The sequence below is a fragment of the Tauraco erythrolophus genome, chromosome Z, assembly GCF_009769465.1.
Source record: "Tauraco erythrolophus isolate bTauEry1 chromosome Z, bTauEry1.pri, whole genome shotgun sequence".
NCBI classification, from domain to species: Eukaryota; Metazoa; Chordata; class Aves; order Musophagiformes; family Musophagidae; genus Tauraco; species Tauraco erythrolophus.
The window spans coordinates 27898755-27923705 of NC_141496.1; the positions used below are offsets into that span (position 1 = coordinate 27898755).

Genomic DNA, 24951 nt, shown 5'->3' on the forward strand with positions numbered 1-24951 from the left:
CATTTAGGAAAACAAATCCATCGAGTTCTTCCAATTCTTTTACTGTTGTCTCCAAAGTTTCCTTTGCTGAATCAACAGTTTGCTGGAAGTTAACCATCTGCTCATACAGGTACTCCATTTTCATCTTCTTCACTTCCTCAAAGTTCTCTGATTTCTCATCATATTGTGCTACCACTTTCTTAAGCATCTCTTCATTTTGCTTTTCCAATAACTCTGCATTTTTCTTACAGTTTTCCTGCAAAATAAAACAGATATAAATTGATCTGCAGAATAAAATTACAACATTTAATGAATACACAGAAACTCTCAATTATCCATACATGGGCCATCCACCAGACTCCTTCTGGCATCCTGAGAACAAGAGAACTTTATTTCTGTAAGCAAGTTCATAACGCTAGAGAAATATATTAAAAACAATGGCAGATTTTATTTTTTTTTATTGTTAGTGTTTAAAGTTCTATATTTATGCATTATGACTGGAAGTCTGACTACAAAATAGCTAAAACTCCATACTTTCAACTGAAATTAATACAAGTCCTCAGGGCTTAAGAACTTGGGCATTAAAAAGGTAACACATTGGGCAACTTATTTAGATGTTTCACACAGCATTCCAAACAAAGACACAGTGTGAGCTTTTTATAAGCATAAACAAAACTAAGAGAACTTTTTCCTGCAGTGCTTGACAGTCACATATTCCACTCAGCAATAATGTGGGAAAAAAAAACCAATCTTTTTCTCCCCCTTAACACCTTCTAGAGGGAGATGTCAGTCTGAAGACTGGAGAAACAGCCCCTTTTCATGGGAGCAATGATGCTACAAAAAAGGACAAGCATATCTTAGAAGTGATTTTGTAGAGGGGAAAGAAAACTAGTGCAATAAAACACTGGACTTACCTCAACAGAGTTAAATAGCGATTCAATATCACTCACAAATGCTTCAATCTTCATTGACTTTTCTTCCAGTGCTATTAGCAATTCACCTAAGCGATCCTGAAATTTAAAATATTTCAGTAGCATAAGCATATTATTTTATAAAGTTTTTACATGCAACTTTTTTTAGGCATATATTTTTGCTTTGCCATGAGCCACTGTTGGAATAACTGCTAAATCAAGTTCAAGTATCTCCCTGGCTACAAGACAAGCACAGAAATAGCAACTGGAACAGTCACAAAACTGTTTCCAAACCAAAAAAAGTGAGCTCAGTTCAACAAGGTGCTGAGTGTCTATGGAAGTTGTGGAACACTACAAATTCCAGTGCAGTTTTGCTAGAGACTGAGGGTACTCAGAGGCTCGTGAGGGTCCTCAAGGGATCATAAGAACAAGCCCATAAAAAGGAAGATAATGCAGGTAATTATGAGGCTAATAGATCATGCCATGTCATTATTTTTTTTAATTAGAATTTTAAAGATAATTCCTATAAACTGGAATTCCTCAAAATCACTGGTTGACTTAGATATGGAAACAAGGGACAACAGGTATAAGGGATGACACAGAACTTTTTCTTAGTCTTTCTTGATCTTTCATGAAAGCAAGCTGGCCATCTGCTCAGGTGCCATTTATAATTTATAAAAATATTTAGGTTTAATTAGCTGGCATAAATCTAAAAGGTAGGTTAACTTCCCTTGGCAATAGCTTCCTATTGTGGCAAACTACTACAGCTAGATCTGTTGAAAACTAGCATATGACATTCCATTAATTATAAATGTCACATTGGACTGTACAATTGAAGGCTCACTTTGGAAATATTTAAGGCCAATCACCAAGATTCAGAGGCAAACTTCTATTCGTCAAGATAACCTATAAAATCTGGCAGGTGCCATTCATAGTTCATTTATTGTGAAGATACATTCCTAGAGTTAAAATTCAGGCAACGAGCATTTTGCTATCTTAACGGTTTCTTGGTAAGTATACAGAAGTAACAAGTAACATACAAACACTGTCTCAGAGTAACTTGAGCCCTGGATGCTAGCAATAATGTGAAGCCAAGCCTGTGTTGTGGCCAGATTTAACATTGGCTTCGTGTCCATGCTCCACAGCCAGAGAGTGATATCATGGGACGTTTATTTGCAGCTCAACTTGACCCGCTGCAATGCAGGTACATTGAAGGGATGGTTGGGGTCTGTGTGACGTTATTACTGACTTACTGGTGGCTAATTATCACTTCTTAGTCAAGCATGAATGGGCACTTATAAAAAAGCAACTTTGCTGTCATACATCTGCACACCATGGAGATAGTTTGTAAATACTGATATTTGAAACTGCCACATTGACTCCTCCTACTTTTAATTTCTCTTTCTTGCATATGAGTTGACATAAAGATAATGTAAATACCATTGATACAAGCCTCTCTGGACTTTTAATGAAACTGCACAAAATCTGTATTACTGTCAACTGAACACGTCCCAGGAAAGAGACCTTGCCTTTCAGATACCGGGGTGAGATTAAATATCTGGTAACCAAGAAAGGAACATCTGTATACTTGTACATGGACAAATGTGATATGGGAAAAGTGAGACATCACATGCATGCTGTTTTCATAAGCAGATCTGCAATTTAGTGAAGAATAGCTTCCATAGAAATGGAAATATTTTCACTAGTATGATAGCAAAGGACTAGGCTACTGAAATGGAGGGCATTTTAAAGTGTTTTAAAGTGGTACAGTTTAGAGATAGTGGAAAGAAGTAAGACTTGCTAAACTCTTACCTGTGCTACAGCTAAAACACTATCGGCACAGATGAACACGAACTGAACAGAAAATGGGGATGGAGTTTCCACAAACCTGTGTAATGTAAACCGTGTAACTTGCTTAATATCTCCAAGCTACCAACACATGTAACTGGGACAGGGAACACTTTATGATGATACCAGTCTCCCTCACATATGAAGGTTTCTGTACCTTGTCAAGTGAAATGAGCTGCTGTTACTAAAATTTTCTTTTCACAGAAACAGCACTCTTCCCATTTCTCACCCTACACATACAAACCAGAACAAACTTATGCAGGTGAGGAGGCTAAAAGATGGAAAGTCTGGGAACAGCTGCATATAAACAAGATCATTCAAACTTACGAACAAATAAAAACAGCAGCTTAGCAAGCCTACCACTGTAGAGAATACCTTAATAAGATACACTCCCTTCAAGATCTCTAACAGGTGTTTAGGAATAGTTTTTATTTTATAGATATTGTGATTTAGCCTCTGGGCTGCTCGCTGGAACCTCTCTCCTGACAACACAGGAGACCCAGAGAAATTAGTTTCAGTAGCTCCTTCCCTCACTCAAATTAATCCTTACCTTCATCTTGGTTGCAGCATCACCTAGTGCTGTGACTTCATGGTCTTTATGGTCTCCAAAAAGCTTGTCAATAGCAGATATGGGGCATTTGCAGTGGTAACAATATGTGTCTGCTTGCGCTTTCTTCAGTTCTCTCTGTGGGCTCTCAACTTGAGGACTGTTTGTTGCTGATTTTTCAGGATACATCACCACAAAGCCTGAATCTTCAAGCTCAACAGGTGTTCTTTGGTCTGGCTCATTAACAAATTCATAACTATCACCAACATGCTCAAAAGAGTCCCTGTCTTCAAATAATAGCTCCTCATGTGTGAATTGAGATGATATTTCATCTTGCAAAAGTTCTTCTTGTGTAATCACATCATAGTCCATTGACTCAGCGAGATCTTCATAAACATCAGGGTGCCGTTCCTCTCTTTGAACGTCTGGCTTCTCCGTTTGCTGAATGGTAGGGACATAAGAAAGATTCTCCTGATCATCTTCACTGTCTTCAACAGGAGTTCGGACATATGGGACGTATTTTTCCATTTCAGGAACTGCTATTATTTCATGCTGTTCTTCCTGCTTATTACTAGCTTCTTGATACGCAGCTCCCTGATAATCCACTGGTTGACTAGATACTTGATGACTTGATTGCTCCGGCAACTCCTCAGTTGTTTCTACAGGTACATTTTCTTCTTCTCTTTGTTCAGTGGTATCACTTCTTGCACCTGAAAGAATTACTTGGCTTCCAAAAGGAATGGCATGCATTGGTTTACAAATTGTTGCTTGAATGTCACTGTCAAACTGGGCTTTCTCCACAGCACCCCTTTCTGGCAGAACCTCAGTTCTGACACGTTGAACAACTCCAGACCCCTGCTTGTGTTTGTCCTCCGAACTCTGAAATGAAATTCCTCCACTAAAGGACTCATCCTCTGGTATCTGATCCTTTTGATGCCCTATGGCCTTACTTGGAATTTCATCTTTAAGAATGTATTTTTCAAAATATATTCCCATTCCATCATCCGTGTCTGAATTTCTACTAGGGAAAGACGCATTAGAATTACCACTTTCCTCATCAGAAGGAGTCTCGTCCTTTGTCTTTTCTCCTAGTGCTTCTGCATAGAGGTCCTTGTATAAAAATGACAGAGCAGGTGGTTCCTCTAGAAGTTCTGGATTAACTGCAGCAACGGTGGTAGGGAATAACAGAGATCGTTCTAGCACTCCTTCTTCTGAATCAAAGAGTGGGCTCCCTGGTGACTTCTGATCATCTTCTACATTTGTAATCTTTTTACTGCTAATATCAATTGATTTCTGCAGAGGTAAAGGTTTTGGGGCATCTGCATGGGACTGTGTTTTGCTTTCTCCTTTCACAGTACCATAAAAGACTTCATCCAGATCCTCAAGTAAGGAAAACTCCTCTTCCAAAGTACCTACCTCAGCACTTTCTTTAAAAGATGTGGCTTCTTCCGCAGGTTCATTGGGTTCTTCTGTCACAGGAAACAATGAACTAGGCCTTTCAAAATGTGGCTTAATTGGGGATTTGTCATCAATCAACGTATATTTTTCAAAATAATCCATATCGGCCGTACCATTATCAGGATCCAACTCTGTATTATTATTGTTTTCTGGCAACATGGAATTTTCTTCTTGTGCTTCTTCAGATTCTTCAACATCATCATTTTTGGCCAGTTCTTTCAGTTCATGGCTTGCAGGCTTTCCCAACACTGAGCTTTCTGAAATTTCTGTGGTTGTTCCAGAAGCTAAAGCTCTATGGCCATCTTCAGCTAATTTTCTTTTAAATGAAGGATTTGTTTCCAAGTATTCTAGTTTATCTGGCATGTGTTTACTTTCTTCTTGATCTACAGAAGAAATATGTGTAGGAGCATGAATATTGAGTATTTCATAACCTTCTGAAATTATATTAAATAGATCTTTTTGTTCAGTAGGCTCTGGAGCATGCCGACTTTCTTCTACAGTGCTCACACGTTCCATTTCTTCCTCTTGTCCTCTCAGGTACTGTTCAGGCACTTCAGGCACTTTGTCTACCTCTGGATGTTGCTTTGCTTCCAGTTTTTTAGGGTTTCCACTACCAGTTTCATGATCTGGAACTTTGTCTGGATTATCTCGTCCCAGAGGTAGTAAATCATACCTTTGCACTCTGTGACTAGTTTCTAAGGACACTCTGTGGGAAATTTCACTTGACACTGAATCAGCAACTCTCAACATATCTCTTTTATTCTTTGTAGTATCATGAACTGTAAGTTCTGTGCAACTTCCAGATGGGATTTTTTCAAATCCAAAATCAGAAGCTTCATTTGAAGAAAGTTCAATTCCTTGCCTGTTTACTTCTGTAGCTCTTGGACTAATTGACCGAGATTTCACCTCTTCTGCCAGCCAGCTAGATAGCCCAAAAGATGGAATATCTGGATTCTGCTTTTCATCAGAACTAGAGCTAACAGACTTCATCTCTGCTGAAGAAAGGCTGCCCTGTTCACTAGAGTAATGCTGAGTTTTGTGTGTCACAGTTTCGTAAACAAGACCTGGTGAAACAGCTCCCAGATGCTCTAAGGATGTGTGCTTTTGGTCTGCAAAATACGGTTGTATTTCATGTCTATCCTTTCCTTCAGGATAAATGCCTGAAACTATGCTAGGTTGCTTTCCAAGCATGCCTACTACATCAGAAAAAGATGATGGAATATTTTGTTTCTCTTCATCATCAGTGAAAAGCACTGATACTGACTTTTCAGGTAAAGTCTGAAAAGGTACAAACGCATCTGAGGACGCTCCTTGCCGGTCTGCTACAGCAGTCACCTTTGACTCTGTGGTCACTGACCTTGGCACTGTCTGCACATCAGGTTGTATTTCTTGCTTATCCTGCTCAATAGGGAATTTGAGGAGACTTAGCTGCTCTGATGACAAATATTTTGTGTCCGACAAACGCTCTTGAGATTCTTGCTCATCTTGGTCTTGTGTGTGTGTTGGAGACATACTCTCCAACTGGACTGTCTTCAAGCTTGCTGATTTAGGTGAATAGAGCCGAATTTTTTGCAATTCTTTTTCATCATGTGGTGGGATTACATGTTTACACTCTGATTGTGCAGATGGGGGAATAAGTGGCTGTATGCTTTGCTTTTCTTGTTCAGCAAGGGAGGACCATGTGGGAACCAAATACTCAGAGGCTGGTTTTGAGTAAGGTGGAACTTCTTGCTGACATGTTTCACCAGCTGAATAAAATGGAACTGAAGGTTCAGACTCCAGTTTCGAAGGCACAGTTGAATAATCTTGACTTTCTAGAGTTTCTGCTTTATCTGTAGAAAATGATAAATTTAATTGCTCAGATTCTAATTGCATAGCTGTGTGGAAGTAACGTGGACTCTGTTCTCTCTCTGTTTCAGGTAAAACTACATGTTCAGCCTCTGACTGTGCACTCACCAGCAAAGGTAGATGAGTTTTTGTAGACTCTGCTTCTTTTCTTGCAAAGAAGAAACCTGTCTCCGGCTGGGCAGTTTCTGACAGCTCTGTTTTACAATGGCTGTAAGACGAATCTAAGTGCTTGGGCGACACACCTCCAGTTACAGGTGAAGGCTTTGGACTTCCTTCTGGTTTTGTTTCAAAGACAGAATGGGAAACACTCGAAGGTACAGACACTGTTAGTTCAGTAAGAGATGAATACGGCTGAATTTTCTGGCTCTCTGCTTCCTCGATGGAAACGGATAAATCTTGTTGCTCAGTTTCCAGCTGAGCAGTTAGAGATGAAGTAGCCCCAGGGTCTTGCTTCTCTGAAAGTCCTGCTCTCAGCGAGGTCATTTCATGCTTTTCTGCTTTGTCAGTAGGACTTAATAAATCTGATTGTTCAAAATCAGGTTGTGCAGTTCCCTGCTCCTCGGTCCTGCCAAACGTGTATGATACAGAAGGTGTTTCTGGTTGCTCTGTTTCAACAACAGAGTACTGCAAATTAATGCACTCCAGTTCAGGTTGGGTCCCATCTCTCCACTCTATTTCACCCGGGAAATATGATGTCTCTGGATGCTCCAGCTGGGCAGTCTGTGGTTGCTCTGCTTTGCCATAAGAGTACAATAAACCTGGTGATTTCATTCCATGAGTCTCTGCTTCACCAGGAGAATATGACAAATCTGGACGTTTCGATTTTGGTTGTTCTGGTTGCAACTGCTCTGCTCTTCCTGTGGAATATGAAAAATCAGAAGGCATGAACCCAGCTTGTGTAGTTTCCTCTTCTTCTGTTTTGCCAAGTGAATGTGATAAACCTGGTTGTACTAAGTCTAACTGTGAAGCTTGTTTCTGCTTTTCTTCACCAAGGGAGTGCAAAAAGCCAGGCTGAGCCATTCCCTTCTCCTCTCGTTTGCTGAAGGACTCCGAAAGCTCTTGCTGTTGCAGTACTTCTTGGACAGGTTGTGAGTGCTCTGATTTGCCAGCTGGGTAAGATAAATCCATTTCTTTCTCCTCTGGTTGTTCAATTTCATGGTGTCCTTGTTGACCAATAGAATATGACAAATCTGGATAGTTTGATTTCTCATGGGTAGCTTCCTCTTCTATTTCTCTAACAGGATAAGATAGCTGTGGATGTCGCAACTCTGGCAACACCATTTCTTGTTCTATTTTGCCAGGAGAATACAATGAACCTGAATGTTCCAGTTCACCTTGCACAGTTTGCATTTCCTCTGCTTTACCAAGGGCATATGTTAAATCTTGTTGCCCTAAGTCCATTTCTGTTGCTTCTTGTGACAGTGTTCTGCAAGTGAAATATGATGAACTGAGAAGCTCCTGCTCTGGATGCGCCATTCCTTGTTGCTCTGTTTTTCCAATGGGATGGGGTGTTACAAGCTGCTCTGATTTCTGTTGTGTTGCCGATGGCTGCTCTACTTTGTCACTGGAGTACAACAAACCTGGATGCTCAACCTCTGGTTGTGCTGTTCGTTGCTGTTCTCTTTTGCCAGTGAAATGCGGCAAGTCCTGATGCTCTGCTTCCACTTGAACAGTTTGTGGTTGCTCTGCCTTCCCAGGGAAAGATGGTAAATCTGGTTGTTCTAACCCGAGCTGTGTGGCTTCTTGTTGCTGTGTTTTATCTGTAGAATATGATAAATTTGAATGCTCCAACTCTTGTTTTGCCATTTCTTGTTGCTCATTTTTGCCAGAGGAATGCAAGAAGTCTGGGAATTCCCCTTTCAGTGGGGCCCTATTTGGTTGCTCTGTTGTGCCATGAGAACTTGAAAACATTGGATGTTCCAATTTCAGCCGTACTGTTTCCTCTGGGTGAAATGTATAGCTTCCCCTCCTCTGTTTGACCTCCAGTTGTTCACTTTGTTTTTCTTCACTAACAGAAGAGGACAAATCAGGGCCTCGTACTTTGCCCATGGCCTCCGAGACATCTGGATGTTCAGACTTCAGTGAGACAGCCCAGGATGGCTTTGTTTTGATAAAAGAATGCAACAAATCGTGTTCTTTCAACTCTGGCTGTGTTGCTTTCTGAGGTTCTGCTGTGTCAACAGAGAATGACAGATCTGCATATTCTGATTTTGCTTTGGAATCTTGGGAATTTTGCAGTCCTTCTGCTTTCCCCATAGAGCACTGCAGGTCAGGGAGTTCCCCTTGCAATCCTGCTCCTCCCCCTTGCTCTTCTTTGCTGAGAGATGATGAAAAATCACTTGGCTGTTCCTGCTCTGTTTGAATCTTTTCTTGTTGCTGTACTGTGCCAGCGGAATGCAATAAATCCGGATACTCCAAATCCACTTCAGCAATTTGAGGTTGCAGTGTTTCACCAACTGAACATGATAAATCCATTCTTTCTGCCTCTGGTTGTATGATTTCACAGTGTTCTAATCTGCTAGCAGATAAATCTGAATGGTTAAATTTTGCAAGTGCAGTTTCTTGTTCAGCTTCACTAACAGAATAAGATAACTGTGAATGTCCCAATTCTGGCTGCGCTTTCTCACCTTGTGCAGCATTTTTGAAAGAATCCAAGAAGCCTGACTGCTCCTCTTGAGCAGTTTGTGCTCGCTCTGTTTTGCCAGGCCAAAACGATAGATCTGGTTTTCCTAACACCAGTTGTGTAGTTTCTTCTGTTTGTCTTTTATCAATGGAATAAGACAAATCAGGATGCTCTGGCTCTGGTTTTGCCATTTCTCTTTGCTCCACTTTTCTGCTATGAGATGATGCATCTGGAGCTCCTAGTTTCTTTTTTGCAGCCTGTGAGTGCTCTGCTCTGCTGACAGACTGTCCCTCATCAGGATGTCCCAAGGCTGTGTGCTCCATCCCTTGCTGCCTCACTTTTTCGGTGGGGGATGCCAGGTCTGTGTGGCCCAGCTCCAGCTGGGCAGGTGGGAGTTGCTCTGTTTTGTCATGATCACCCAATGCGTCTGGCTGTGCCATCCTCAGCTGGGTGGTTTCCTGCACTTTGTCAAGAGAATGTGCTAGACCAGGGTGTTCAGGTTTCAGCTGAGCAGTTTGCAGTCCTCCTGCTTTGAAAACAGAATGAGGCAAGTCAGGATGTCTCTGCCCTGGTTCTGCCATTTCTTCCTCTGCTGTACCCACAGAATGGGCCAAAGGTGGAATTTCCACTTCTGGCTGAACCATTTTCTGTTCTGCTTTTCCAAAGGGGTAAGTTTGCTCTCCTTCTTGTTGTACTTTTTGTTGCGCCTCTTCATTGTCCAGAGGATACATCACATCAGTGTGCTCTGCCTCTGGTGGGGCCATTTCATCTTCTGGCTGGTCAATGGAAAACGATAAATCTGGTTGACCCGAGTCCTCTTGGGCGTGTTTCAATTGCTCTGTTTTACCAGGAGTGTGTGGTAACTTTTCTTGCTTTAACTGCTGTTTTGTGGTTTGCTGCTGCTTTTCTCTGCCAAGAGAAATTTTTCTGTGTTTCTGATCCAACAGTACTACTTCTTGTTGGATTGTCTCATCACTGGAATGTGACACATAAGGATGCTTCATTTCCCATGTTGCAATTTCCGGCTCATTTTCTTTGCCAGGGGAATATGTCAAATCTGGATGTTTTGACTCTATTTGTGCAGTTGCTGGAAAAGCTCTTTTTCTGGCCGCTTTAGGTAATTCATGATGTTCAGACTCAAACTCTTGAATTGCTTGTTCTTTGGCTTTACCGAAGGAAAATGATAAATCTGGATATTTTGAATCCAAATGTGAAGTTTCTTGCTGGTTTCTTTGGCCATCAGAACATAACAAACTTGAGTATTTAGATTCCACTTCCATACTTTCATCTTGCGCTGCTTCACCCAGGGTTCCTGGTGAATCCAAAAGTTCTGATTGTTGTTGTGTTTCTCCCACAGAGTATGAGTGCTGTGGATGTCCCGACTCCCGCTCTGTGATGTTGCCTGGTTTTGCTTCAACCAGGGTTCCTGGTGAATCCAAAAGTTCTGATTGTTGTTGTGTTTCTCCCACAGAGTATGAGTGCTGTGGATGTCCCGACTCCCGCTCTGTGATGTTGCCTGGTTTTGCTTCACCCAGGGTTCCTGGTGAATCCAAAAGTTCTGATTGTTGTTGTGTTTCTCCCACAGAGTATGAGTGCTGTGGATGTCCCGACTCCCGCTCTGTGATGTTGCCTGGTTTTGCTTCACCCAGGGTTCCTGGTGAATCCAAAAGTTCTGATTGTTGTTGTGTTTCTCCCACAGAGTATGAGTGCTGTGGATGTCCCGACTCCCGCTCTGTGATGTTGCCTGGTTTTGCTTCACCCAGGGTTCCTGGTGAATCCAAATGTTCTGATTGTTGTTGTGTTTCTCCCACAGAGTATGAGTGCTGTGGATGTCCCGACTCCCGCTCTGTGATGTTGCCTGGTTTTGCTTCACCACTGTCATGTGAAAAATCTGGATGTTCCATCACCAGTGGTGCAGTTTCTTGCTGCTTCAAACGAAATGGTAAGGTTGGATGTTCCAACTTTTTTTGTTGTTCAGCTTCATGAAAGAAATATGACAATTCTGGATATTCTGAACTCATTTCCTTTTCCAGTGGAGGTTCTTTTCCACTGGAAGATGGCAAAAATGTTTGCTCCAGCTCTGGATGTACTGTTTCTTGTTGCTTTGTTTTGCCAGCAACACATGAAAGAAATGGTTGCTCTGATTTGTGTTGTGCCATTTCCTCCCGCATTTTTGTACTTACATAAAATGCCTGCTCTGGATATGCTGGCTCTGTTTGCATTTCTTCTTGCATTTGTTCACTGAAAGAGTACGGCATAGATGGATGTACAAACTCTGGCTGAGCTATTTCTTGCTGTGACAAATTAATTTGGTCTGTGACCTGTGGCTCTTCTTTCCCCCAGATTTCTGACAAATCTGAATACTCCATTTCCATTTGCGTAACTTTTTGTTGGGCTGCTTCCTGTTTCAGCTCTCTTTGTACTGTATCTTGTTGTTCCATTCTGCTAAAGGAATATGATGTATCTGGATGGGTCACATCCAGAGGTGTTGATTCCTGTTGCTGACTACCAGTAGTGGAAGAGGAGGGAAGTGACTGCTCCGGCTCTGTTTGTGCCATTTCCCAGAGCTTTGCTCTGTCAATCAAATGTGAGGAGCTCAAAGATCCTGACTCCACTCCTTCTTGCATTATTTCTCCAGTGGTAAATGAGAAATCCCTGTTTTCTGAAGCTCGTTGTACATTTTCATGTTGCTTTGCTTCACTAATGAAATATGATGGCCCTGTACCATCTAAGTGTCTTTGTACAGCTTCTTGTGCTGTTTCTCCCTGGGAATATGGTGAATCTGCTTGTTCCAACTTTGGTTGAAGTATTTCATGTTGTTCTGTTTTGCCAGTAGAATGCAATGTCTCCGGCTGTTCTGCCCTCAGCTGTGAGGTTTTATGTTGCTGTTCTTTTCCAGTAGAATATGACAAAACTGGATGCTCTGACTGCAGTTGAGTAGTTACTCCTGGCACTGCCTTGGCAGGGGAATACAGCTTATCTCCAGGTTGTGAGTCCTGCTGTACAGGCTGCGGTTGTTCTCCTTTGTCACCCAAATATGACGTAAGAGAATTGTCCAAATCTGCTTGTACTAATTCTTGCTGCTTTGTTTCATTTGTGCGATATGGTAAATCTGAACGTGCTGTTTCCAGATACCCAGTTTGCTGTGTCTCAGCTCTTCTAGTGGAATCAAATATATCTGGGTGTACCAACTGGAGTTCTGTAGTGTTTTTCTCTGCTTCTTCCATCAAACACGATAAATCTGAAGGTACCAGTCCAAGCTGTGCTGTTTCTTCTCGCTCTGCATCTTCAGGGTGTTCCAGTTCAGAATGAATAGATTTTTGTTCTTCTGTTTCTTCCCTGGTAAATAAAATCTCCTGATGTTCCATTTCCAGCTGTGCACTTTCTGATTCCTCCACTTCTTCCCTGGATATAGAAAACTCTGGAGGCACCATCTCCAGTTGTGCACTCTCTGATTCTCCCATTTCTTCTCTGGAATATGAGAAATCTGAGTGCTCTATCTCCAGTTGCACATTTTCTGATTCTCCAGTTTTTTTGCTGGAATATGAGAAATCTGTATGTTTTGTCTCCAGCTGTGCACTTTCTGATTCCTCCATTTCTTGCCTGGAAAAAGAAAAGTCTGGATGTACCATCTCCAGCTGTGCACTCTCTGATTCTTCTGTGTCTTCCTTGGAAAAAAAATCTGGATGCTCTTTCACCAGTTTTGCCCTCTCTGATTTCTCTCTTTCTTCCATGGAATGTGAGAAATCTGGATGCTCTGTCTCCAGCTGTGCACTTTCTGATTTCTCCACTTCTTCCTTGAATATAGAAAACTCTGGATGCACCATCTCCAACTGTGCACTCTCTGATTGTATCATTTCTTCTCTGGAATATGAGAAATCTGGGTGTTCCATCTTCAGTTGTACATTTTCTGATTCTCCAATTTCTTTGCTAGAATATGAGAAATCTGGGTGTTCCATCTTCAGTTGCACATTTTCTGATTCTCCAATTTCTTTTCTGGAATATGAGAAATCTGTATGTTTTGTCTCCAGCTGTGCACTTTCTGATTCCTCCATTTCTTGCCTGGAAAAAGAAAAATCTGGATGCACCATCTCCAGCTGTGCACTCTCCAATTCTTCTGTTTCTTCCTTGGAAAAAAAATCTGGATGCTCTTTCACCAGTTTTGCCCTCTCAGATTTCTCTGTTTCTTCCATGGAATATGAGAAATCGGGATGCTCTGTCTCCACCTGTGTACTTTCTGATTCCTCCACTTCTTGCCTGGAAAAAGAAAAGTCTGGATGCTCCATCTCCATCTGTGCACCCTCTGATTCTTCTGTTTCTTCCTTGGAAAAAAATTCTGGATGCTCTGTCTCCAGTTTTGCACTCTCCAATTCCTCTGTTTCTTTCATGGAATGTGAGAAATCTGGCTGCTCTGTCTCCAGTTGGGCACTCTCCAATTCCTCTGTTTCTTTTGTGGAAAAAAGCAATTCTGCATATTCTGTCTCCAGTTTTGCACTCTCTGATTCCTCTGTTTCTTCCCTGGAATATGAGAAATCTGGATGTTCTATCTCCAGTTGTGCACCCTCTGGTTCCTCCATTTTGTCCCTGGAAAAAGAAAAGTCTGGATGCTCCATCTCCATTTCCACACTCTCTGATTCCTCTGTTTCTTTCCTGGAAAAAGAGACGTCTGGATGCTCTGTCTTCATCTGTGTTCTCTCTGATTCTCCAGTGTCTTTGCTGCAATATGAGAAATCTGAATGCTCTATCTCCATTTGCACACTTTCTGCTTCTTTGGTTTCTTCAATGGAAAAACCAGGGTGATCCAAATCTATTGCTTTGTTTATAGCTGAAGTTTTCTGAGTTTCTTCTGTTTCTGTGTGAATAGGATATGAAATGCCGAAATATTTAGAATCTATCTTTTCAGGAATAGGTGAATGAAGTTTAATTTGCTGCTCCTCTGTTTCCTGAAGGGAGAAGGAAAAGTCTTGTTTGAACTTTGTTTGCTCCTCTAAAGGAACATTTAGGCTTCCTGGTGGTGGGGTCTTTTGACCCTCTCTTTTTTCAGCAGAATACAATAGACCTGAAGGCTCAGTTTCTGAAAGTGCTGTTGATGAGTGACACTCAGTTTCTTGCTTCTCTGTTTCATCTAGAGAATGTGGTAAAAGCATGTGTTCAGACTCACACTGTGTGGTTTCTGATGACTGAGAAGCAATATCCTCCTGTCTTGTTTCAGATGGAGTGGAATATATGGATTTAGATGGTGGAGCACTAGGTAAGTAAGACTGAACTGCTGACTTCTGCACTTCCTTCTCAGCATGTTCTGACACAGATGCTGCAGGCAAAATAGGTTGGGTATTTTGTCTATCTAATTCATTAACAAAATCTGCTGAAACAGACCGTTGTGCAAAATCGGGATGAATTTCCTGCACCTTTGGTTCATCTAGATGATCTGATGATGTCAGCAGGGATTGATCTGGTTTCTTGTTGGCATTTTCAGCTGAGAGAAGCGGCACTTGTTTCTCTGATTTATCATCAGATTCTAATGAATTAGAAGTTGTTTGCTCTGTTATTGATGTCTTGGCTGCAGGTGAATAACTTTCCTGCTTCCTAACTTCTTCAGGAGGGCAGGACTTCAGTGAATGTCTCGATACCTTATTTGGAGCCTCAGAAAGAGACAGTCTTTCTTTTCTTTCTTCGTGTTGAAGAGTTGTTTCTGTACCAAAGCTTGAAAATCTGCTTATTTGATCTTTCATTTTAATGAGTTTAATATTTTCGGATGAAACATCATCTTTATTAGTAAGCTGTTCTTCAAGAGGTGTTGTTGACGAAGAATAGCTTTGATTTGTATGTGCTGTGCGTTGTCGTTGCTGCCTTCTTCTCTCCGATGGTGTTTCAAGAGTTACACTTCTTGCTCTCTGGAAAGGTTTTGGACGAGTTGCTTCTGAAAATGAACTGAACTGCTGCAATCTTTCTTTTACTGACATTTCAAGGAACTGTTCAGCATCTGAAACAGAGCTACTTCTCTGCGTTCTGGTTTTCTCCAATGTTTCAGGGGCTGGCCCGGTCCCTCCAAAAATTGAGTTGAACAGCTGGATTCTAGCTTGTACTGGTCCTCCAAGGATCGGTCCTACTTTTCTCAGTCTGCTCTCTCTAAATATTGATCTTATGGGAGCACGTTTTACTGGCATTTCTGCGATGTTCTCTAGATCTTCTTCGTCATCCAGCATTTCCTCGTCTGTGTCTTGTGCTTCCACCTGTTCAACGTTCAACATGGAGGCCTGCACATCTCCTAGAACAGTTCTTGATTCTTGCCTCTGCATTCCAGAAGAGTCACGTTTTTTATTGCCCTGGCCTCCCTTCAGGCTTGCAGCCATCGGCAGCCTATTCGAAGATTTGCGCTTCCTTTTCCGCACAATCTTACCTTCATCCAAAATAAAGATCACTTTTCCTGGAGGAGAACCTACCGGTGAACTTTCCATACTGTAACGATCAGAAGTTGTGCTAGTTTCTGAGGCCCAGGGAGTAGAACACCTGCTTGAGCTGGTTTCCCAGGTTATCCCACTGTCTTCACTTTGAACTGTTACCATAGAAAAGGAAGGGTTAGTCATGATGTACTGTAGCTTGGGTTTCACATCTCCACTTTGGATAACATCTTTTAAACTAAAAACAAGAAGAACAAAAGAAAAAAAAATGCTGTAAATACACATAACAAATTAAATCATTGCAGTAGAATCTAAAGTTTTTGCATTAAAGCAAAATTACTTTTCAAAGTTCTAAAAATACTGCATGTGCATAGGTTTTGAAACACAAGCATGAGCAAAGTCATATTTCATCTGACAAATGTATTTTAGATAACATTTTTTGTAAAGCTGCATGTTGAAAGGCTAGTTCAATGAAGGAGAGTTGTTTAAATGCTCTTGACAATGCAGGAAAAACAGTCTTTGATCTGAACTTGTTTTGCCAGTGCGAGACTGAGCTGATTCTGGGACTATTCTTCAATGTGTGGTTATCTCACCGTATAGTTTAAACCTTGCATTAAACACTTAAAAGATACTATCGGGGTCTTAAGAGCACCCACACTTGCCTTGCCTAAGTGTAAATGATTATACAGTGCTCAAATGAGTAGAGAATCTATTCACTAGTTTGTTACTGTCTTCTCATATGTTTCATCCTTGCAGCACTCTACATATTTAACAAAGTAATTTAGAATACACTCAACAATAATAATATACTAAGCCCTCCTCAGATGTAATAAAAATGTTTTATAAAGCTAACTTTAAACCATATGACATGCAATCAGTACACGATCATACACTGCAATCAAATCTCTCTCAGTTAAAAAAAAAGGCCAAAGAAATGTTTTCTGGGAAGCTTTAGGAAAAAAAAAAACCACATACGAGCGTAAATAATAGTAAAACAATTAAAAGACTTTTTTTTTTTTTTTTAAAGAAAGGGTCTCAATTGTGATTCCAAAAAAAGCATAGAAAAGGTAATCAAAACACTTAACCCCAGTATTTCTTGAGTAGACAATAGCTCATTTAGGGAAATCATATTAGTAGCCGATGGAAAGGAAGGCGGAGTATTTGCTGGCAAAGGCAGAGGCTTCAGCAGAGCAGATGATCTATCTGGTGAAGTCCCTGTCACTCCCCTGGAAGGATGCACACCTACGGCCACACAATGCCCTACTTCCACTGAACAGAGGGAAGGGTCACTTTCCAGGTGATTAGGGTACAGCACTTCTTCAGTAAGTGTGAAGAAATCTGCCTCCTGACCATGGGATCAGAGAAGCAGAATCTGACTGTCCAACTGCCGCAGGCTGTGACCTAGCACCATGCAGATGCCAGAGAGGTCTGCAGGCTGCAGAGACACTGCAGGCTGCAGGACACCCCCGAAGAGCCACTGGCATTGCTCCGGAGGGCACCGAGCGCTTGGCAGAAGGCAGAGGTCTTCAAAGGAGGAGAAGAGGAAATCCTGAGGACAGCCATAACCACTCCATCAAGCAAACTCTCCACCATGAGGTTTTTGTAAACAGCACTAAGCAAAACTGCTCAGTACCTATTGGAAAGAAAAAGGTAATCCTGATACTAGCAGTGCTGGCCTTCCCTTTCCATGAATTTGCTCTCCACAGCGCGCAACAAGAAGGGCTGCCCTGGCCTGGCCCATGCTGAGGTCTATGCAACCTGATGCACAGACCAGCTCATCTCTGACATCCTCGGTGCAAACTGAAGACTGAAGTCACCCTGTGGAACAACAGTCTGACCCAGCAGTGGTGGGACAACACAGTATTAAAGTCCAGCACTGGGGCTTAAAGCCGGTTGTGGTGACAGGGCTGGCCGGGAAGGGAAGGGAAGGGAAGGGAAGGATAAATCAATAGCGATAGTACTAAGGAAGCTTTCAGGTCTTATTTGAGCCTACAATAATAGATGACTAATCTTTTTTTAGATTTTTCAACTTCTAAATCACCCTTATGTATTTTTAAACCTATTTTTCTGCACTACCTGGTGTTACTAAATAAACCATGCAGAACGGAACAGCACTCCCACTTCAGCTGATATTAGAGGATAAGAATGGGCTGTCCTTGACCTGGCTATGCAAAAAGCTTGAATTACTCGCATTATTGTCTCATTTCCAAGGTTGCAGTCACAGTCCATAGTTGTCTACAGTGCCATGAGGCAGTGCTTTAGATTTTTTAAGACCAGAATGAAAGACACATAAGTCAAGCATTTCCTTCCAATATACCTCCACATGCTGCTCTGTATGCAAGCTTTGTATACAACTTGCATGCTGCACAGTAGCAGCTGAAAGGCCCCTTTCTAGTCAGAGGAAGTGTCTGCCACTGCAAAAAGACATTTGCAATGTTTCAGCTCCATAAATGCAGATGCAGAGCCACTGACATCCAGGGACAAAAGCCAGTGCTGCCTTTTTTCCACACAGACATTTCACACCCGACCCTGTCGTCACATGTGCTGTCAGTTTGTTATTTCCCTGCTAGGACATGGACTCAAACCTTTTACAATTCCTGAAGACACTTACAACTGGTTTCGTGCTTCCTATCATAATAGCTCAAACCCAGATTTTTCTTATTGCCTTCTCCAGCTCTTCACAGCCTCCTGCTTCTCACTACAACTTACGTGCTGTGTCCACTGGCATTTCAAGTTTCTAGCCCAGCTCTGCAGGCTGGGAGCCTGCTCCCTTATGTATCACGGGGAAGAGTTTTCACCTCCCCAGCTGCCGGAGCAGTCACATTCGGACACACCGGGTGAGGTCTCTCTGTCTGTGCCGTGCCACCACCATTGCAGAGGCACAGCCAGCTCATCAGCCTTCTAAAATCCTCCAGAGCCTCCCTTTGTCCTCTTCACATCAGACCTCATCACTCCTGGTATCATCAAAATTTGTGGCTGTTTGCTGCATAACACCTCGCCAGCTGAAAACAATCCAGGCAAAATGACCGAGCAGCAGCAGTAGCCTGCACGGACAGGATCTCCCGTTCCCAGAAGGCTCCTACTTCAGCCCTGCAGGCACAGCGCAGCAGGGGTGAAAATCAGTATTGTCCAGCTTGCCTTCCCCGTTGAAGGAAGTGCTTTATTTTTCTGTCTTTGTGCTTTTGTTCCGTACATTCCTGTAGTTTCTGCCTTTCCCACGCTGCCCCTTTCCCCCTGCAGCGATCAGTATGCTCGGCGAGGTCTCTGCTTATTGCTCTGCGTTCCCTAGAGCTATAGCTCGTCCATCTCCTTCTTCAGGGTAAGAGAATAAGCAGCTACAGAAAGTTACTGTTTTAAAACCAGCCTTTCACTTGTTAACCTACTGCTAACTTCGTGCAGCGTTAACGATGTCCCTTCTGGCAAGACAGTGTGGCTCGCACACTTCTCCAAGTTCAAATGAATAATTATCTAAAAGTAGTAAGATGGCTGCTTGCTCTGCTACAAAGCTGTTTTTTATTAAGAGTAGCTGGGAGCCAGCAGCTGGGCCTGTCTCACACATTTTGTTCCATTTGCAAATGTCTGGTAAGAGATACAACCTGCTGCAGTGCCCGTCTCTTTTCCAGAGATGGAGTGGTGGCATGGCCCGGTGGCATTGCCAGTGGCAGCTTCAGAGGCTGCTTAAGAAATGGCAGCACCTCGGTATCACAGAGGTCTGCCTTGCTCCTGCGTTCTGGATTTCCCACCGTACAGGTCATGGAGGGAGCACAGATACTGAACAAACACTCAGGTCTGGGTGGGAACTTCCTTTACACAGAAATTTAGTCGCTTTGTTGAGACCTAATGGGGAACTTCTTGAAGTTTGAGTGTTATTTTAGATCCAAACTGCTATGTAAGGCTTTATCAAGAACTCAGTTAATATTATCCAAAAAGCTGAAGAGAAACAAAACACAAAGCCCCCCGCCGCAGCTGCCGGCAGGGACCGGGATGGGTGGTGGGGCTGGCAGCTGCACCGCTCCCGCGGCAACACCCCACCTCGGCGTTTCGCCCCGCGCAGCGGCTCTCGCTGCCCTTTCCATTGAGCCTTGCCCCACCACGCTCCAGATGGAAAGCCTGGGCCCTCTGCTGCTCTTGCCTTCCCCATGCAGGTGCCTGCAGCTAGCAGCAGGCAACAGCCCTGCCAACCTCTTTCACCCTGGCCCAAAGCAAGTGCTGCCTCATCTAGAAAACTAAAATCACACACCCTTTCCCCACATCTTGCTCTGCTTTCAGGAGGCTACAGCAAACTTTCCCTTGGGAAGACAGATCCCCAGCACTTCCCTTTCTACCTCTTCTTTCCTGTCATCCTATTTCCTATCATTCCACTTTTTCACTGTCCTGGATGCTGCAGTGCCACGTGCAGGCACTCCCCATCTCTGCTGTGCTTCCCCTTTCATCCATTTCACCACTAATACTAAGCTAGGCTTGGCTCTAAAGCTTCCACACCTCTGATCTTCTTGTGGAAGAACTGCTTCATTTAAAAAAAAAAAAAAACTTCAGAAATAATCCCAGAACACCAGGACTTTCTCCCCATTTACCAGCCTTAGGTCACCACTAAATTAATAGATAGAACGCGAGACCCATACCCATTCCAGGCAAACTAGCTACTTAGAAACATGTATGAACGAGCTGCAGAGCCATTTTTGTGTAAGCCCTGCACACAGACAAGTCCAGAGACCTTGCTGCTGCAAGAGGAAATCAGCTGGGAATAGTCCGAAAGACAGAGCTATGTCAGAGCAGCTCACCCATCACGTAGTTGTTAGAGACATGGATATTCCAGTGGGTGTGTAAATCAGTTAACCAGTAAACGATTTTCCTATAGCTAGACTTAATCGTCACCATCACCAACACAAAAATTAAAACTTATTAACTTTATATTCATGTTTGCCTTAAAATACAGAATACATACTTTCAAAATATTTTCCCTGTTTAGATGATTAATTCTACTTGGAGCTAGAAACAAGACATCTGCCACAATCTGTCTATCTCAGATAGTAAAATACCCAAAGGCAAAAGAGTATTGCATGAACCCTCTGAAGATCAGTGGGTTATTTATGCCGCAAAGATATGATGCCTTATCGCATCTTTATAACAGGTTTTGATGCTGCAGGTCAGGTCTCATTACTTGCATAAAAACCTGTGTTAGGAAACCAAATTATGTAAAGGTTACATTAAAAAAGGTAGCAAAGACATGAAACCCGAACTTTGCTGCTTTTTATGTGCACACATCACAATTTTGGGGCAAGTCATAAGATCTGCTGCAGTGTTTTGGATTTTATACACCATGGCTGCTGCAGAGGGGTGGGTGTGGAAGTGTAGTGGGTCAGTCAGGGCTCAGGGCTTGCTGTCCTGGAGGAACACCACAGCTCTTCTGCTTCTTTCACTCAGGCAGTTTCTGACCTTGGGCCAGCCACTTTGCTGCGTAACTCTCTGATAAAATAGATATGAGGACATTCAGTGTGCTTGAAAGGTGGAAATAGGAGCCAATGGGGAATTTCACACCGACTGGAACGCTGCTTGACTAGGTGCTGTTCAACAACGTGCAGAGGAGGAAGACAAAAGCAGCAGAGAGCTTGGCGTTGTTAAAAATAAATCAGTGACGGCAGGGTCCAGGACGGACTGTCTTCAGCCAAGTTTGCATGTTGGTTACACCTCCTCTAAACTACATTTTCAAAGCGCATGCAGACAGACACACAGACACACACACAGAGACACAGACACACACACGCACACACACACAATGTGTTCTGCAACACGGGCTTGAAAACCTGTTATCAACAAATAATTAGCTCACAGCCTGAGTAAGTATGTCCCAGGGGCTCAGCCTGGCTGTTCTTGCTTCGCTGGCACCTCCCAGGAGCTCTGCTCAGGCACTCGGCACAGGAGAAGTCCTTAAGCTCAACAACCCTGCTGACATTTGCAACAACGACATTTAAGCAGTTAGAGAGTCAGTTTTATTTAACTTTACTAAGCTATTGCTGAGTGCTTGGTGCAGTTACCGTACCTGTGACAAAACCAACATTTTACTCCTTTAACCTTAACTGAACTAATCAAATGGATTTAAATATACTCAGTTACCACTGAGCATAGCTGTTAAAAACCTCTCCAGTAGACTCCACCTCTCTTACTAGTAAGGTGGCTAAGGATAGAGATAGACTCTTATCCTTATCCTAAAGGGAATTTAGCTCTGCTATTCTTTAGCTAAGGGAATTTTGCTGTGATTTAATTAAGCGGTGAAATGCAATGCCTGAGTTTGCGTTGCGGAGGCTGCCAGCCAGAAGCAAGACCCAGCTGCAGGTTGCTGCCAACAGGCACCTGTGGAGAAGCTGTCCTCCCAGCACAAGCAGTGAATAACTGCGAGGCTACATAGATTTCCCTCCCTTTAAGGGAAAAGTTAGCCACTCCTACTTACGTTCTACATTTCGAGTTTTGTTATTAGCCATTTAATTGCAGATCGCATTAAAGAATACCCAGTATTTTAGCTGTCTGCAGTGAGTAGCTCCACTCCACTGACTTCAGATGGTTTTCTCGTAGGGTTGCACCCATGTGCAACTGGTGTTTATCAGCATGCAAGCCCTCTCTCTGCCTGTACAGGACTGAAGAGTCAACACCTGCCTCCGGAGACAGGCAGCGTTACACATCAGGAGTGTCCCCCACTTCTTTGGAAAACCAGCTCTCCATTCCCTCTGCAGGGAGGTTTTCCTAAAGTCCTGGGCTGTGTTTCCCTGACTTTCGTTCCTGCAGCACTCTGGGTGGGTTAGGCTGCACAGAGCCTCCTCATCTCTCCTCTCCCATCTTTTTGTCTCCCAGTGACCACCAGAAACCTTAGAAAGAGCTTTGAACTGTTGATACACCCGGAGCGGTTTGTCAACACAGGATTGCTCCACAGCACTTACGCTTTAGGAACTGTATGACAGAAATTTCTTTAAAAAAATGGTTTCTGGAAATATCTTAAGCTGTCAGCATTAATACCTTTGGTTCTTCCTGCAGTATCCACCCCAAACTGGTAGGCTTTACTCAAGGAATAAATTTCGCGACCTGTTACACACCGGCGGACTCTTGGGCCTCACAGTCTCTTTATGAAACCACCAGCACTGGCATGGCCGGAGGAGTCCGTCCGTGCGGATCGGGTTGCAGACGCCTCCGCATCCCGTGTGGGACCAGTGCCATGTGCTGGGCGCTGGGCCACTGCCTAGCTCGTTATTTTCCTGATGGTAGGAGCGCGATATTAGGACAACAAACCGTTTAGGTGCAAGAGTTATTAAGAATAAATAAATAAATAAAAAATAAATTAAAATAAAGTGATAAAATATTCCTCATTGCACCCCAAAAATCAGCTGCACAAATCGTGGCTGGTGGTGGCAAGCACGTACCACAAGTTTTTCCTTTTTTGGGGAAGAAGAGACTGGAGAGGGAGGGACAAGCAGGAAGGAAGAAAGGGCCGTAAAAAGGAACAAATTCAATCCGCCTTTATGATCCTTGACCATTTTCTCCCTGACAAGCAAATCAGCAGAGCATTTAAAATTGATATGTGACAAAGAGTCATCCAGAGAGGGAGGAGCAGACGGAGATGCCACTTGAGCTGGCACGCCAGAGGATCTTTAAATAGAAAGGCTTTCAGGGAGCTCAGGGCAGGCGTTTACTGCATAAAACTTAATTACACCATACCAGTCTGAAACTACCTCAATAACAGCCCCCCACGCCCACCCCTCCCAATTCCCCTTTTTATCCGTGGCAATAGGGGAAGGGAAGGGAAGGGGAAAGGCACTAAAAGCAACACCTGTCTCCAATCCCTGCATCCCCCTGGGATGGTGCTGAGGGACGGAGCTGCCGGCTCCCCCCACTCCCCAGGGCTTCGAGTCCCTGGGGGGCAGTACCTGTTAGTCAGCTCCTCCGCTTCCTCTGGGTCCACAGCCTCCTCCTCCTCCTCCTCTTCTTCTTCCTCCTCCTCCTCCTCTTCTTCCTCTTCTTCTTCATCCTCTACGAAGGATGAGGTCTCAGACGCCCTGTCGCACTCGGCACCACGGTACCCCTCCATGCCCTTCCAAGCTCAGGCCCTCGCCGGTGATTTTTACCTCCGACCCTGTCCTCCCCAGGGTTGCCTGAAGCAACTGTCATCCCCAGCAGCTCTCGCTCCTCCTGACTCAGGGCAATCTTTAAATAGAAGGCGGCGAAGTTACAGCACCCGGTAGCTGCCGGTCCCACCCTGGGTCCTAGCACCAACCGGGTGCCAGGACACGTGGCAAAGCCCGATGGCCATGGATCCCGCTGCTCGCCCCCGCGGCTGCCGACCAGGTGTTCTTAACAGCAGAGACAGGGCAGCCAGGCAGCGGCAGCAGGAAGGAGCTGGAGCCCCTGCAGACCTTCCCAGGCACCTCTCACCATTTGGGGTGGATGGCAGAGATGAAGAGATGAGAGTTTTCTTGTGGCCCCCAAAGAAAGGTGCGTTTAGCCCGTTCAAAAGCAAGTTCCGCCCCTGCGCATAACGGGGCACCCAGAGTGCCTCAAATTCGAGCTGGAGAGGTCAAATACAAAAACGAGTGGACAAGCCTAGGACACGCGCTTTTAATAATTAACACTGTGCTGCAAGAGGTAACAGGTGCATTGTAGTTTTAACAACACACAGGGAATATATTTGAACCTCCAACTCTGTCGATCTGTTAATTCACAGGACATTTCAAGCTTCCTCTTCCAGTGGACTGGAACCAATTTTAATGCAAAGCAAAGACAAACTTTGGTACCAGGTAGGGTTTAGGTTAAGCTACTTTTACCCTTTATTATTCTGCATCTCACACAAAACATAGAGCTCTTCATAGACAAAATGGAAGTATTACCAACCGGCACTAGCCTAGGTAATGACTGTTTCTAAATTACTTTTTAGGAGAGGGGGAGAAGCACCAAAACTCTGATTCTAAATAAAAAATTCCAAGTTATTTCAGGTATAAAACATTGTATACACAGGATAACTCTAATCTCATTTTTTCTTTTGCTTTTCCTTTTTTATTTTTGTTCTTCAAATAAATAGCTGGTTATAATTCAATCGGCAAACTCCTCCTTGTGTTGTAAGTACAGAAACACCCAAGGAGGTATTTTTGAGTATGAGCTTTCTCTGCAATGCTAAATTAAATTCTAGTGACAGATTCACTTGAAGTAAAATATTTCCTGAACAGTACCTACAGGTAAAACCTGTCTGCTCTCTTGACCTACCCACTGAGGTACACAATTTACAAGGTCAGAACATACTTTCTCGAAGAAGTGTACTTAAACCAGATACTACCTTAAACTCCAGATATCATCATG

The 24951-nt window shown here is 43.3% G+C and overlaps 1 protein-coding gene across 3 annotated transcripts in view; it reads right to left on the reverse strand.

Moving 5' to 3' along the window:
* The window catches only part of CMYA5 (cardiomyopathy associated 5), a 50201-nt gene extending 26512 nt beyond the window's left edge, over positions 1-23689 (reverse strand). The window contains exons 1-8 of one of the 3 annotated variants that reach the window (XM_086629602.1): positions 23529-23689; positions 13465-15853; positions 13277-13362; positions 10974-12619; positions 8303-10526; positions 3289-7699; positions 894-989; positions 2-235 (exon numbers count right to left, since the gene is read on the reverse strand). In XM_086629602.1, the coding sequence (XP_086485728.1) occupies positions 2-235; positions 894-989; positions 3289-7699; positions 8303-10526; positions 10974-12619; positions 13277-13362; positions 13465-15853; positions 23529-23689 (11247 nt within the window). Of the gene's footprint in view, position 1; positions 236-893; positions 990-3288; positions 10527-10973; positions 12890-12948; positions 13101-13232; positions 15854-23528 lie in introns of all 3 variants that reach the window. The other 2 variants (XM_086629604.1, XM_086629601.1) reach the window with 2 other exon arrangements.
* Between the last annotated feature and the right edge of the window lie 1262 nt (positions 23690-24951).